This window comes from Mesoplodon mirus (genome assembly GCF_964341445.2).
Source record: "Mesoplodon mirus genome assembly, chromosome: 7".
In the NCBI taxonomy this organism is placed as follows: domain Eukaryota; kingdom Metazoa; phylum Chordata; class Mammalia; order Artiodactyla; family Ziphiidae; genus Mesoplodon; species Mesoplodon mirus.
The window spans coordinates 63,374,815-63,388,088 of NC_138983.1; the positions used below are offsets into that span (position 1 = coordinate 63,374,815).

The 13,274-nt window shown below is 37.9% G+C and overlaps 1 protein-coding gene across 4 annotated transcripts in view; it reads right to left on the bottom strand.

Annotated features, from left to right (window-relative positions):
- The window catches only part of RNF141 (ring finger protein 141), a 55,275-nt gene that overhangs the window by 12,663 nt on the left and 29,338 nt on the right, over positions 1-13,274 (bottom strand). For all 4 annotated transcript variants that reach the window (XR_014294557.1, XR_014294558.1, XM_082626815.1 and 1 more), the window contains exons 4-5: positions 7,027-7,208; positions 1,784-1,891 (exon numbers count right to left, since the gene is read on the bottom strand). Coding sequence is in view for 2 of the 4 variants with exons in the window: in XM_082626815.1 (XP_082482941.1) it covers positions 1,784-1,891; positions 7,027-7,208 (290 nt within the window). In the remaining 2 variants the exon portion in view is untranslated. The remainder of the gene's footprint in view (positions 1-1,783; positions 1,892-7,026; positions 7,209-13,274) is intronic.

A 13,274-nucleotide genomic window follows, 5' to 3' on the forward strand; every position in this document is an offset into this window, starting at 1 on the left:
TCACCTGTGCTTTAACAACTGATTTTAACAAAGGTGAAGAGGCAATTTAGTGAAGAAAAGATAGTCTTTTTAACAAATTGTGCTGGAGCAACTGGAAAGCTATGTAAGCGTAAAATAAAAATTTTTTGATCCACACGTCACAGCATATACAAAAATTAACTCAAAATAGATCATAGACCAAAATGTAAAACCTAAAAACTATAAATCTTTTGGAAGAAAAAATGGAAGAAAACCTTTGTGACCTTGGGTTACACAAAGATTTCTTAGATATGACAGTAAAAAATCATTATCCATTAATCACAAACTGAGAAATTGGACTTCATCAAAATTAAAAATGTCTACTCTTTGAAAGACATTCTTAAGAGAATGAAAAGATAAATCACAGAGTGGGAGAAAATATTTGCAAATCATATATCTGATAAAGGACATGTATCCATAATACATAAAGAACACTCAAAACTTAATACAAAACAACCCAATAAAGAAATGGGCAAAAGATCTGAATGAATACTTTACCAAAGATGAAATACAGATGGCAAATTAGCATAAGAAAAGGTGCGCAGCATCATCAGTCAGGAGGGAAAGGCAAATTAAAACCACAGTGAGATACCACTACACATCTATTAGAATGGCTACAATTAAAAGGACTGGCAAATACCAAGCACTGGCAAGGTTGTGTGGCAAGTGGAGCTCTCATACACTGCTGGTGGGAGTGTAAAATGGCACAGCCACTTCGGAAAACAGTGGGCAGTTTCTTAAAAAGTTAAACATATACCTACCGTATGATCTAGCCACTCCACTTCTAGTTATTTATCCAAGAAAAAACAAAATGTATGTCCATAAAAGCAGTTGTCCACAAATGTACATTTAAAGTATATATAAAGGCAGCTTTATTTGTAATAGCCAAAAATTGAAAACAACCTGATGTCCATCAACAGGTGAATGGATAATAAATAAGCTGTGGTATATCCATACAATGAATACTACTCAGTAATAAAAAGGAAGGAGCTACTGATACATACTACAACATAAGTAAATCTTGAAATAATTATAATGAATGAAAAAAGCCAGACAAAAAAAGAGTACATACTGTATGATTCCATTTATAAAAATTATAGAGAATCCAAATTATTTTATAGTGATTGAAAGCATATTAGTGGTTGTCTGGGGACTAGAAGAAGGGGTGGGGGAAGGAGACCTTACAGTGGGCATGAGGTAACTTTTGGGAGTGAGAGATTTGTTCATTACCTAGATTGTGATGATGATTTTTATGGGCATATACATATATCAAAATATATCAAATTGTACTTTAAATATATGTAGTTATAATTGACATATTGTATGTCAATTATAAATTCTCCTGAACGCTTGATTCTTATTTTGTAAAATAATGAGCTTGACTAGCTGTTCTCTAAAGTTCTCTCCAGGTCCAATATTCAATATTCAAGGATTCATATTATTCTTTCTAATCATACATGGAGGAAAAAAGTAGAAATGAGGAGGAAAATAGAAGAAAAGGGGGAATGTTTGATTCTAGACTCTAGACAGGCACAAATCTCCTTACAGCAAAAGTAAATTGTCAAAACTAAGATACATCCCCACATTTTATAAACTTTAGGTATAAAAATATTTTAACCAGTAGGAGGCATGTCATAAAATCCAAAGTACTAAAGAACAAAATCTCTTATACTTAACTATAATATTTTTGCATTTTTTGAAGTTTATTCATATACACTCTCCCTCTTGATCTTGGCCTAACCCATGAAGGCAGCAGATTACTTACCACTTGTCAATGCACTTCTGACAAAAGCTGTGAGCACAAGGCAGGATGAGGTCAGCTCGACCATCCATACAGATACAGCACTCCTCCTCGTCAGTCAGCTGCTTTACCCTGCAATGTGAAAACTGAGCTGGAGCAATGATATTCTCTGTTGTCACTGTGCAGTAAACTTTGTTTCCATTGCCTTAAAAAGCATTATCAAGCATCTATGTGCCCTCAACATAAAGCACAATATGACTCATGCAATATCAGAGTAAATTAACTTATCTTTTAGGGATAGCAAATATATTAGGGATGAAGTACTAGAGGGGCAAATTCCATAAAGAAACAACTGGATAAAAGATAAATCCTGAGATGGTTAAAAGGAAAATATGGACCAAAACTGGAAAATAACTTAGCCCATTTTAATCATATTGAATTTTTATAAATGAATTCAACCAATATATGATTTATTCACCATGCAGGATACAAAGCTTTCTAAAATAGGGATCCTGCCATCAGGGTCTTGTTATGCTACTGCTGATAATGGGCATATAAGTGAAAGAATAGCTTAGTCTTAAGGATCAGGTGCTTGCTGTATAAAATACAAAAGAGTTAGAAAGCAAAGTTATTTGTCCTCAAAGAGCTCTTTCATCTTGGGAAGAAAAGAGATATTGAACCTTCTACTCCAGCCACAATTCAGAATGCCCCTGAATGAGCCAAGGACCTTTGTATGTGGTGTTTTCCTTTCCTGGCATACCCTTGTGAGTTTGGTAAACTCCAACCTCAGTTACTCAGCTCAAGATACCATCTTCTCTATGCTCTCAAAACCAACATTTTCCTCAGTTAAAGGACTTAAATACTATATTTTATTTTATTTTTAAAATTTTTTAATTTTTTTGTGGTACGCGGGCCTCTCACTGTTGTGGCCTCTCCCGTTGCGGAGTACAGGTTCCAGAGGCGCAGGCCCAGCGGCCATCACGGGCCCAGCTGCTCCATGGCATGTGGGATTTTCCCGGACCGGGGCACAAATCCGTGTCACCTGCATCGGCAGGCAGACTCTCAACCACTGCGCTACCAGGGAAGCCCAAATACTGTATTTTAATTGGCTATTTATTGGTTGGTCTGTTGGTTGGTCTATCCATAAACTGTAAGTTCTTTGAATACAATGAGTTTGTCTGAGGTTCTCAATACATGTTTCTTGAAGTGATTTTAATTTGCTTTTAATCTTTGTGCTATTCTGTAATTTTTAGGTTTACTTCATCAAGTATGTACTACTTTTATAATTATACAAAAATTAAATGTTTCAAAGTATAGCCACTGGACTATAAGCTTCTTGAGGGTAGGAACTATCTCTAACATGTTTTTATTCCCTGCTGTGCTTTACCACTGTATATAAGACATTATATAGTATTTTAAAATCTGTCAATTTGTATATAGAAGATAAGCAAATGTCAAATGTGCATTACATGTAGTAAGTGCTAAGTAAAGAAGGAAGAAATCAGTATATTTCAAACTTGTCAGAAAGATGAGGTAGAAAAAATGATAGGATTTTGACAGACAGAGGACATTCTATGTGAATAAACAAAGCTATAGAGGTAGGAAAAAAAAAAACCCAAAACTCTGTATATGTGTGTAACAAGGAGGCTAACATCATGCTCCGGGGAGAAAAATAAGAGAAAAGATTGCTTAAGTATAGCAGAGATAATCTGATCCTTGTATGTCAAAATAATAAGTTTAAACTTGTTCTGACAGAGTTTAATCAAGGGGAAAGTGAACCCCCATTGGAAATAATGCTGTAGGCGATTAATTGGGAGAGCAGTATGAAGGACAGTCTAGAGGGAGGAACACCAATCAGATCCTTATTTCAGCAATTCACCTGGGAGATAATCAGGGCCTGGTCTAAGTGGCATTACAAAAGACAAATCATCAGGATGTGGTAATAGATTAAATGCTATGCTTTAGCAATGTATAAAAGAGGGCAGCCCCTGAATTGAAATGGGGAAACTGAATGAAACCCTAGATGGATGTGGATCTAATGTATTTGAATTTTTCTATCTCTATTCATTTAAATGTTTAAATGCCTTTTAGGTGCCACGTATTGTGCCAGATCCAGAAGAACTAGGGTCTCTGCTCTTGAAGAGTTTACAATTTATGTCTAAGAATATGGACTTGGGTGTCAGTAGCAGAGAATATAATTGAATCCATAAAGAGTGACAGAGTCCTGAAGGTTAGAGTTTAAAACTGAGGAGTAGAGGGTTACAAAGAACAGCATTCTGGATGGAGGTAAAAGAAAGAACAGGAGACACAGAAGCAGCCAGTGGAAGCTGTACTATGTTCACTTTTCTTGCTACCTTCCTAGCAATACAGTGACCAGAAGAAGGAAGGAGGAAGAGTCTTGCTCTGTTTGTCCTTATTAGACCACTTGTAAAGTGGAGAATTCAGTTCTCTGCCCCCTACCCTGAAAGACAAATTGACAAATAAAAGATCATCCAGGAAAGCCTCTGGGATATAGAAGAGACCTATACAAACAAAGGCCGAAGGAACCGGGGAGGCTTATCCTGGAGAACAGAGGCTCAGTGAGAATCTGATTTCTGTTTTCAAGTATTTGAAGGGCTGAAAGAGAGAACAGACTTGTTTGGTGGATTTCCAGAGGGTACTGTCACTGAAATAAGTAGAATACAATAATAATTTAAGAATAATGATAGTTAACTTTTACAGACTTTTTTTTTTTATGGGCCAGGCACTGTTCCAAGCAGTTTATTTATTTAATTTATTTATTTTTGGCTGCGTTGGGTCTTCGTTGCTGTGTGCAGGCTTTCTCTAGTTGCGGCGAGTGGGGGCTACTCTTAGTTGTGGTGCGCGGGCTTCTCATTGCGGTGGCTTCTCTTATTGTGGAGCATGGGCTCTCGGCACGCAGGCTTCAGTTGTGGCTCACGGGCTCTAGAGCGCAGGCTCAGTAGTTGTGGCACATGGGCTTAGCTGCCCCGTGGCACGTGGGATCTTCCCGGACCAGGGCTCCAACCCGTGTCCCCTGCATTGGCAGGTGGATTCTTAACCACTGCACCACCAGGGAAGCCCCCAAGCATTTTACATATATCAACTCACTTAACTCTTCCAAGAGTCCTATGAAGTAGATCTTATCATTGTCATCCTCGTTTAAAAGATGAGGAAACTGAGGAAAGAGAGTTTAGTAACTTGTCCAGAGTGACACAGTAAGGAGTAGAGCCAGGATTTGAACACAGGCAATTTGGTTCTAGAATCTGTGCTGTGCTGTCCCAAGAGAGCCAGATTTTGGCTCTGAGGAAAATAATGCAAAAGGAAAAATTACATAGTGATTAAAGCTATTTGTGAATCAAAAGGCTTGCCTGTCTGAGGCAGTGAGGCCCTTACAGCTGCAGGTGTTCATGTACAAGCTGGACTACCACTTGGCTAAATGTGGTTAAGTCTCACTATGCAAAGTGCTATCCATGGATAAGCAGTAGTGACAACACCTGGGAACCTGACAGAATCTCAAGCTCCTTCTCAAAACCAGTGAATATTAAAGTTTAAGAAGCACTCTAGTATAGGATCTTCCTGCACCAGAGAGTACTAATGCAGAGACTGCGAGCATGGCTGTATTGCCAGACAGGCCAGAATGTGAATCTCAGCTAGGCCAATTTCTAGCCGTGTCATTTATTTGTCTAAACCTGTTTCTACATCTGTAATGAACCAATAATTGTATTCCTATGGGGTTGTTGTGATTTAATGAGTTTATACGTGTAAAGAACTCATCACAATGCCTAATACCCTACAAGTACTTAATAAATATAAACCACTAATAGAAATAGGCACCAGATGAAAGGCTGAACCAAATAAATACCTCTTAAGATCCCTCTCAACTTGAAAAGTCTATTTTTCTATGAACTAAGTATATCAGGGTGTAACAAAAAAACCAAAAAAACATACAAAGGCAAGAAGCATCCCTAACCTACCAATCAGGCATTGAGTTTCCCAGTCGCAAGGGCACATGAAAAGGAATAACACTCTTACCTCCTTCATTACAATGACTGCAATAAGAAAAAAGTATTACTTTCAATTAATTTGCTACCATCGAGCTTAGTAAGTACTATTTACTAGTAAATACTATTGTCAACTTTCAAAATACTCAAAAAAAAGTCACGATTCTGAAGAGGGAGAGGAAAAAAAGCAGAAAATCAGACGCCTGTCTTTGAAAGATTAACTTTACAAAATACAGAAAAGATAAGCCAAAATCCTGCCTATAATACTCTAAAACTCATTTGGCATTTCATCAGCAACACTTGTACAGCCCAAACGTAGAAAACCAAACAATCCTATTAAAGATAAACAGGAAATGATAAGTTAAAATACAATCTTACTACAACAGAGTATTTGGAAACCAGGTGGTTAAGAATGGATAGGAAAATGCAACTGTAAATGGAGCAATAAAAAAGAAGTTCTTGTTAACCATATTCTTAACTTCAAGTTAAAAGACACTGTCAATTCAGATTTGTGCTGTCTACCCTGTATGACAATAAGACAGGATGTCAACATGTCTGGACCCACATAAGCCTTTTTCCAATGATGCATTTATAAAGTTAAATTATGGTCATGGTTGTCAAATGGCAACAGGTGGGAGCTTTCACATGCCAAAAGTATTATAGAGAAGGAAAAGAAAGTTTAGATAGAACAATAATATATTAGGCCTGAGTAAACAAGCACCATCACAGAAAACGCTGTCTGACTTCATTTCCTTCTGGTAACTCAGTACATGCGATATGTGCACCAACTACTTGTTCATTCCTGAATGGACTGCCAAGTCCTGGAGATGGTATTTACAATGTTAATGCTCCAATTAGTCAGATATCTTTAAGAAAAACTGGAATGGTTTTGCCAGATTCTTGGACCTAATTCCCTGAAGAGCTTTGGTTGTCTAAGAACCTAAATGCCTATTATAAGAGGGGTATTAACTAACTATATCCTTTGTCATTAAATGCAAGCAAGTAGAGCGCAGAGTGGATTCATGGAAACTAGATTGACAGAAACATTACCTGGTGTGAGCCACCTTAGTTTTTCTTTAATTTGGCACTCTAACAATGTCCTGAAACACAGAATAATCCAAAAGCATATCTGGGATATAATATCAACTGAGACAAAAAGTAATGTGATTTAAGATGTCACGGAGAACACCAGCAAAAATATTAATGCGATTTCAGTACTTTGCATGTTGGAAAATAAGAGAAACATGTTATTTATGAACTGTATACCTTCCCATCCAAAGACTAGCCTGACAAGATGTTACAGATGATGAGTTTTCATCAGGGTCTTCAGAGGCGGAGCTCTGTGCCAATACTCCTGCTGCTTGATTTGTGATGTCTTTATAAAGCTGAATAAACTGGTACAAATTCATGATCCGTGATGCTTCCACAATGCCACTGCTTTTGTTAATCTAAAAATACAAAGAAAATGAAAAAATTTTTTGATAATTTTTCTGATCGATTTTTCCCAAAAAAGGGGAACAAATATTTAGTCAAACATCCTAGGAAACAGAAGTTTTCAAAGTTTGCAAATTACCTAACAAGAGAGCAAAAAGTCTGAGCAAATGAATAATATCATGTCCCCTACATTTGTGGGGTTCAAAATATACAATATTATCTCATGTGATACTCAAAATAACCTGTAGGGTTGATTAGCCATCATCCTGTTTAGTTGTTGAGGTCAGGCAACTTTCCCAGAATTAAGAAATTAATTTTAGAGATCAGTATTGACAATCCTTTTCATTTTAATTTATTTAAAAAATTTCTTTTTTTAAAAAATTAAGGTTCAGTTTTTTAAAATATTTATTTATTTATTCATTTATCATTTATTTTGGCTGTGCTGGGTCTTAGTTGCGGTATGCAGGATCTTTGTTGTGGCATGTGGGATCTTTAGTTGCAGCACGCGTGTGGGATCTAGTTCCCCGACCAGGGATCGAACCCGGGCCCTCTGCATTGGGAGTGCAGAGTCTTACCCACTGGACCACCAGGGAAGCCCCTACAGAATTTTTTAATTAAAGATTTATTTGAATCCAACAACCACATGCCATTCTACTATAACTGAAACAACAGATTTCCTTCTTGAATATCTTAAGTTCTATTATATAACAAACTTACAATCTGGAGACATGAGAAAGTGAAGTACAATAGTTAGGTTATATTAAAAAGACATGATTATAGCAACAGTTCAATATTTTGAATAAAATAATAATATTTGTAACTAGCATTTATTAATTATTACTTGAGAAGGCAGTAAGAGAAAAAACAGAATCAAGTATGAATCAGATTCCATACTGTGAAAATGGTAGAACCATCTCTAATAATCAGAAAATTCATTAAATTTGGGGAAGGTAAGGTCTCTATAGAGATGCAAATATGTAAGATCCTTTGTAATAAAAGACTATACATGGGGTAGAGAACAAATAAATAGCATTAAAGGTGATAGGAATTTATACAGGCTTACAAAATAAGACTTTCAGGGTTGAGGAAACTGGGCCAGTCTTCCTTTGGAACTGCACAGTTTAGAAATTAGGGAATAATTCATATAAACTTAGTATTTAATAGCAAAGCTCATCAAACTGCAATTTTTTAAATTGAAGTATAGTTGATGTACAATATAAGTTACAGGTATACAATATAGTGATTCACAGTTTTTAAAGGTTATACTCCATTTATAGTTATTATATTAGCTATATTCCGTACTGTACAATATATTCTTGTAGCTTATTTTATACCTCATAGTTTGTACCTCTTAATCCCCTCCCCTTATATTGCCCCTACCTACCCACCCCTGCCACTGGTAACCACTAGTTTGTTCTCTATATCCGTGAGTCTTCCTACAAACTGTAATTATTATAATCATACGATTCTCACAACAAATATTTATCGAGTACCCATTACGTGGGTGTTACAGGTACTATGGACACTGCTCTAGGCACTGGTGACATAGTGTGTAAAAACCAGACAAAAATCCCTGTCTTCATGGAGGTTACACTCTAGGTAGGAGAGACAGACAAATAAAATACAGATTAGATAAGATGGAAATAAGTGCTATGGAGAATATTAAACAGAGGAGAGAAAATGCTGAAAGGCTACAGGGAAGGCCTTACAGAGTAGGTGACATTTAGGAACTAAAGAGGTGCACGAATCAGTCATATGGATATCTGGGGGAAAGAGCATTCCAGGATGACAGTCAAGTGCAAAGGCAGAAGTGAACCTGGCAAGGAGCCAAGGGTGGCTGGAACAGAATGAGAGAGAGAGGAGTGGTTGAAGATAGGGTTAGAGAGTGAGGTGGGGACAGAATGTATAGAACTTTGCTGTTCATAGTAATGACTTTGGTTTTTACTCCAAGGGCATGGCAAGTCACTGGAGGGTTTTGAGCCAAGGAGTAATAAGATCTAATTTCATTTCAGATTATAGGTGGAATAGACTGGCTATTGTGCTGAGACTAGACATAATGGGGACAAGGGCAGAAGCAGGGAGACGAGTTAGAAGGCTATTGGAATAATCCCAGTGAGAGATGATAGTTGCTAGGAATAAGGTGATAGTAGTGACAATGGTAAGAGTTGGTCACATTCTGAATATATTTTGAAGAGAAACCTGACAGGATTCACTCATACACTGACTGTGGGGTGGGTATAAGAGAGAAAGAAAGAAAGTCAAGGATGACTCCAAGGTGTTGGTCTAAGTAAAAAGACGGATGAAAATAATATAATTCATGAAGCTTCTTAACAGCCACCTTAGTCCATAATTTTAATTAACCCATTAATTTTTCTAATATTATTCCCACAAAATATTCCATTTAAACATTATTTAGATTATTTTTTATAATGTTTGAGTATAACTGTCACAGCAGATAGCAGATACTCAGGATTAAGGTCTTACTGTAAGTTGGCTTTTAGTTGCTTAAGATTAAGAAATATAAAATTTCAGTCTACCATCAGCTTTTTATACTGGACTTTAACTCTTTTTTTCTAACATTAACAATGACTTCTCATAGAGTCTTTCAAGAAGAAATTAAGAAATGCAAATAAAACATTTCTTTAGATCTAAAATCAAGAAAAATTATACAAATGAAAGGTCTGATTGCCTATGTTTTTAATACTTTTGTTTTTGTAACTTAGAATCTTATTTTAAGGATGATGTTTAATCACCATAAAGATATAATGGTTAGAGATACTGAGGCAAAAAAAATTCTTTTGACTAATAGTAAAATCAAACATTAATGCTGTGTTTGCCAAAGAAGAGCAACAGAAAACTAAGGGATCAGAAATCTGCTACATTCATATTCCTACAGTTTTCTACAGTTTCTACTGGGCCCTTCGATGTGAGCTGAGTAATTTATAAAACAAAGATGGAGAATGTAGTTTAGGTACTATACTATATCAATACACAAGGAAAGCTTCAACCTATCCCAGTCATTTAAAATGAGAATATTTCTTCAACAGATTTTTGTTCACTCAACATATATTGAGTTCTTACCAGGTACTAAGCATTACAGGCTGTAAGAGATACAAGGATGAATCTAGACAGAGTTCCTGCTCTCACGAGCTTACTATCTACTAGGGAAACTAAGAACCTAAATAAATAATTTTAGTCATAACGTAAAATTTAATCATGAAGTATAAATAAAGTGTTTTTGGAGTTTAGAAGAGCCAGAAGAATGTCTTTAGGTTAACTTTATGGATGAGATGGTATTTGAGGTGGACCTTTAAGGAGACCTCAAATTTAGACATGCAAATAAAAGATGTGGCAGAAACTACTGGCTGATTATCCAAATGCCATTCCCACGTTTTACTGTGCCCGTAGTGCTCTAATTTTGTTTTGGTGACTACCACTCCCTGAAATGACTCAGGAGTCAATCCTGGTCAGTCTCATCTAAACCAATCACAGTAATCACATCCCCTCTGCCAGTGTAGGTGTAAGAAGGGGAATGTGAACTAACATTGACCCAATGAGTTTGAAAGAGGGATCTGCTAGGTCTTTGAATTAACCAGTCCAGGAGCTAATTTACATTAGGGTTTCTTGATAAGTGAGAAAATAAATACTGTTTCTGTTTAAACTGGTGGAATAGGGTTTTTTGTGACTTGTATCTGATGGCAATTTAAACGACAGAGGAATGGACATTCTAGATGAGGGAACTCAGTAAGCAGAGGCATCGAGATAGGAAAGTAACAGCTATACAGCCTTAAATTAGTTAAGCCTGGTCAGACTGTAGATTGCAAAAGGGGATAGTGGTAAAACAGAAAACATAGCTTGGAGCCATATTGTAGCGGGCCTCAAATGCCAGGTCAAAGAGTTGGGACTATTTTGAAGCCAAGGAAGAATTGTTGAGGAATTTTAAACAGAAAAGTGATCTGATGAGAGCTGTGATTTAGAAAGGTTATTCTCACAGCATCATAAATTAGAACTGAGGTGGAGTCAAGATGGCGGTGTGGGAAGACGTGGGGTTAGCGTCTCCCCACAACTAAGGTGACTGCCAGCCACTGGTGGGAGACTCTGACACCCAAGGAGATGGGAGGAACCCCAAAGTGAACTGGTAGGACATATGGGGGACTGAGGCGGGAGGACAAGGGGAGGCCAGACAGGATCGGTGCCCTGAGGCCAGGGAGATCAGGAGAGGCAGGCGGGAGGGACTCTCTGGGAAGAGTGGGAGAGGAGTGGAGGGCAATTGCCCTGCCCATTCGGGCCCGGGGAGCCTGATGAGCTCCCAGGCCGATCCCCTGCCCTCAAAATCCCCTCCAGGCCACGTGGGTCCTTGGAGGTACAGGAGGGAAGCCGAGGAGATGAGGAGAGGTAGGTGGGAGGGGCCCTCCCAGACCAGAGGAGAGGAGGGCGTTTGCCCCACCCATTTGAGCCCAGGAAGCCTGATGGACTCCCAGGTGAGGTCCACTGCCCTCTGAGACCAGGGGTGGGGGGACACACCTGGGCCTCTTCTGTTCCTTGAGCCTAAGCTCCACCCCCCACAGCCCACAGGGCCTTTTCCAGCCCTGTGGGTCCTGAGCATTGTCCCCGCCCACCACCCAAACCTCACCAATGCTTAGGCCCCACCCTCCACAGCCAAGGCCTCCCCCCAACCCTTTTTTTTTCTTTTCCTTCCTCCTCGTTTTTACTATTGTGGTACTGATGTACCTTCTGGTTGTTGATTCATCTATATTTTCATTTTTATATTCTTCCTAACATATCTGTTAGTTTCCCAGTCTAATTTTATTTTTTACTTTGTTATTGTTCTTTTTTTATTTTGCCACCTTAGGCAGCTTGTGGGATCTTGGTTCATGAGCCTGGGGTCAGGCTGAAGCTCCTGTGGTGGGAACTCCGAGTCCAAACCACTGGCTAACAGGGAACCTCAGACCCCAGGGAATATTCATCGGAGCGAGGTCTCATGGAGTTCCTCATCTCGGCACCAAGGCCCAGCTCTACCCAATAGCCTACAAACCCCAGTGTTGGAAGACTCAGGCCAAACAACCAGTAAGACAGGAACACAATCCCACTCATTAAAAAAAAAAGAAAAAATGAGATGGCAAAAAAACAAGTCACAGTGCTCACTTCAGCAGTACATATACTAAAATTGCAATGATACAGAGAACATTAGCGTGCCCCTGCGCAAGGATGACACGCAAATTCATAAAGCGTTCCATATTTTATATATGTATATGTATAGCTGATTCACTTTGTTATAAAGCAGAAACTAACACACCATTGTAAAGCAATGATACTCCAATAAAGATGTTAAAAAAAATATGTCACAGATGAAGGAGCAAAGTAAAAAGCTACAAGACCAAATAAATGAACAGGAAATAGGTAATTTACCTGAAAAAGAATTCAGAGTAATGACAGTAAAGATGATCCAGGATCTCAGAAATAGAATGGAGGCACGGATTGAGAAAATACAAGAAATGTTTAACAAAGATCTAGAAGAATTAAAGAACAAACAAACACAGATGAACAACACAATAACTGAAATGAAAAATACACTAGAAGGAATCAATAACAGAATAACTGAGGGGGAAGAACGAATAAGTAAGCTAGAAGACAAAATGGTGGAAATAACTGCCAAGGAGCAGAATAAAGAAAAAAGAATGAAGAGAATTGAAGGCAATCTCAGAGACCTCTGGGACAACACTAAATGCACCAACATTAGAATTACAGGGGTCCCAGAAGAAGACGAGAATAAGAAAGGGTCTGAGGAAATATTTGAAGAGATTATAGTCAAAAACTTCCCTAACATGGGAAAGGAAATAGTCATCCAAGTCCAGGAAGCACAGAGAGTCCCATACAGGATAAACCCTAGGAAAAACACACCAAGACACATATTAATCAAACTAACAAAAATTAAATTCAAAGAAAAAAATATTAAAAGCACCAAGGGAAAAACAAAAAATAACATACAAAGGAGTCCCCATAAGGTTATCAGCTGATTTTTCAGCAGAAACTCTGCAGGCCAGAAGGGAGTGGAAGGATATACTTAAAGTGATGAAAGA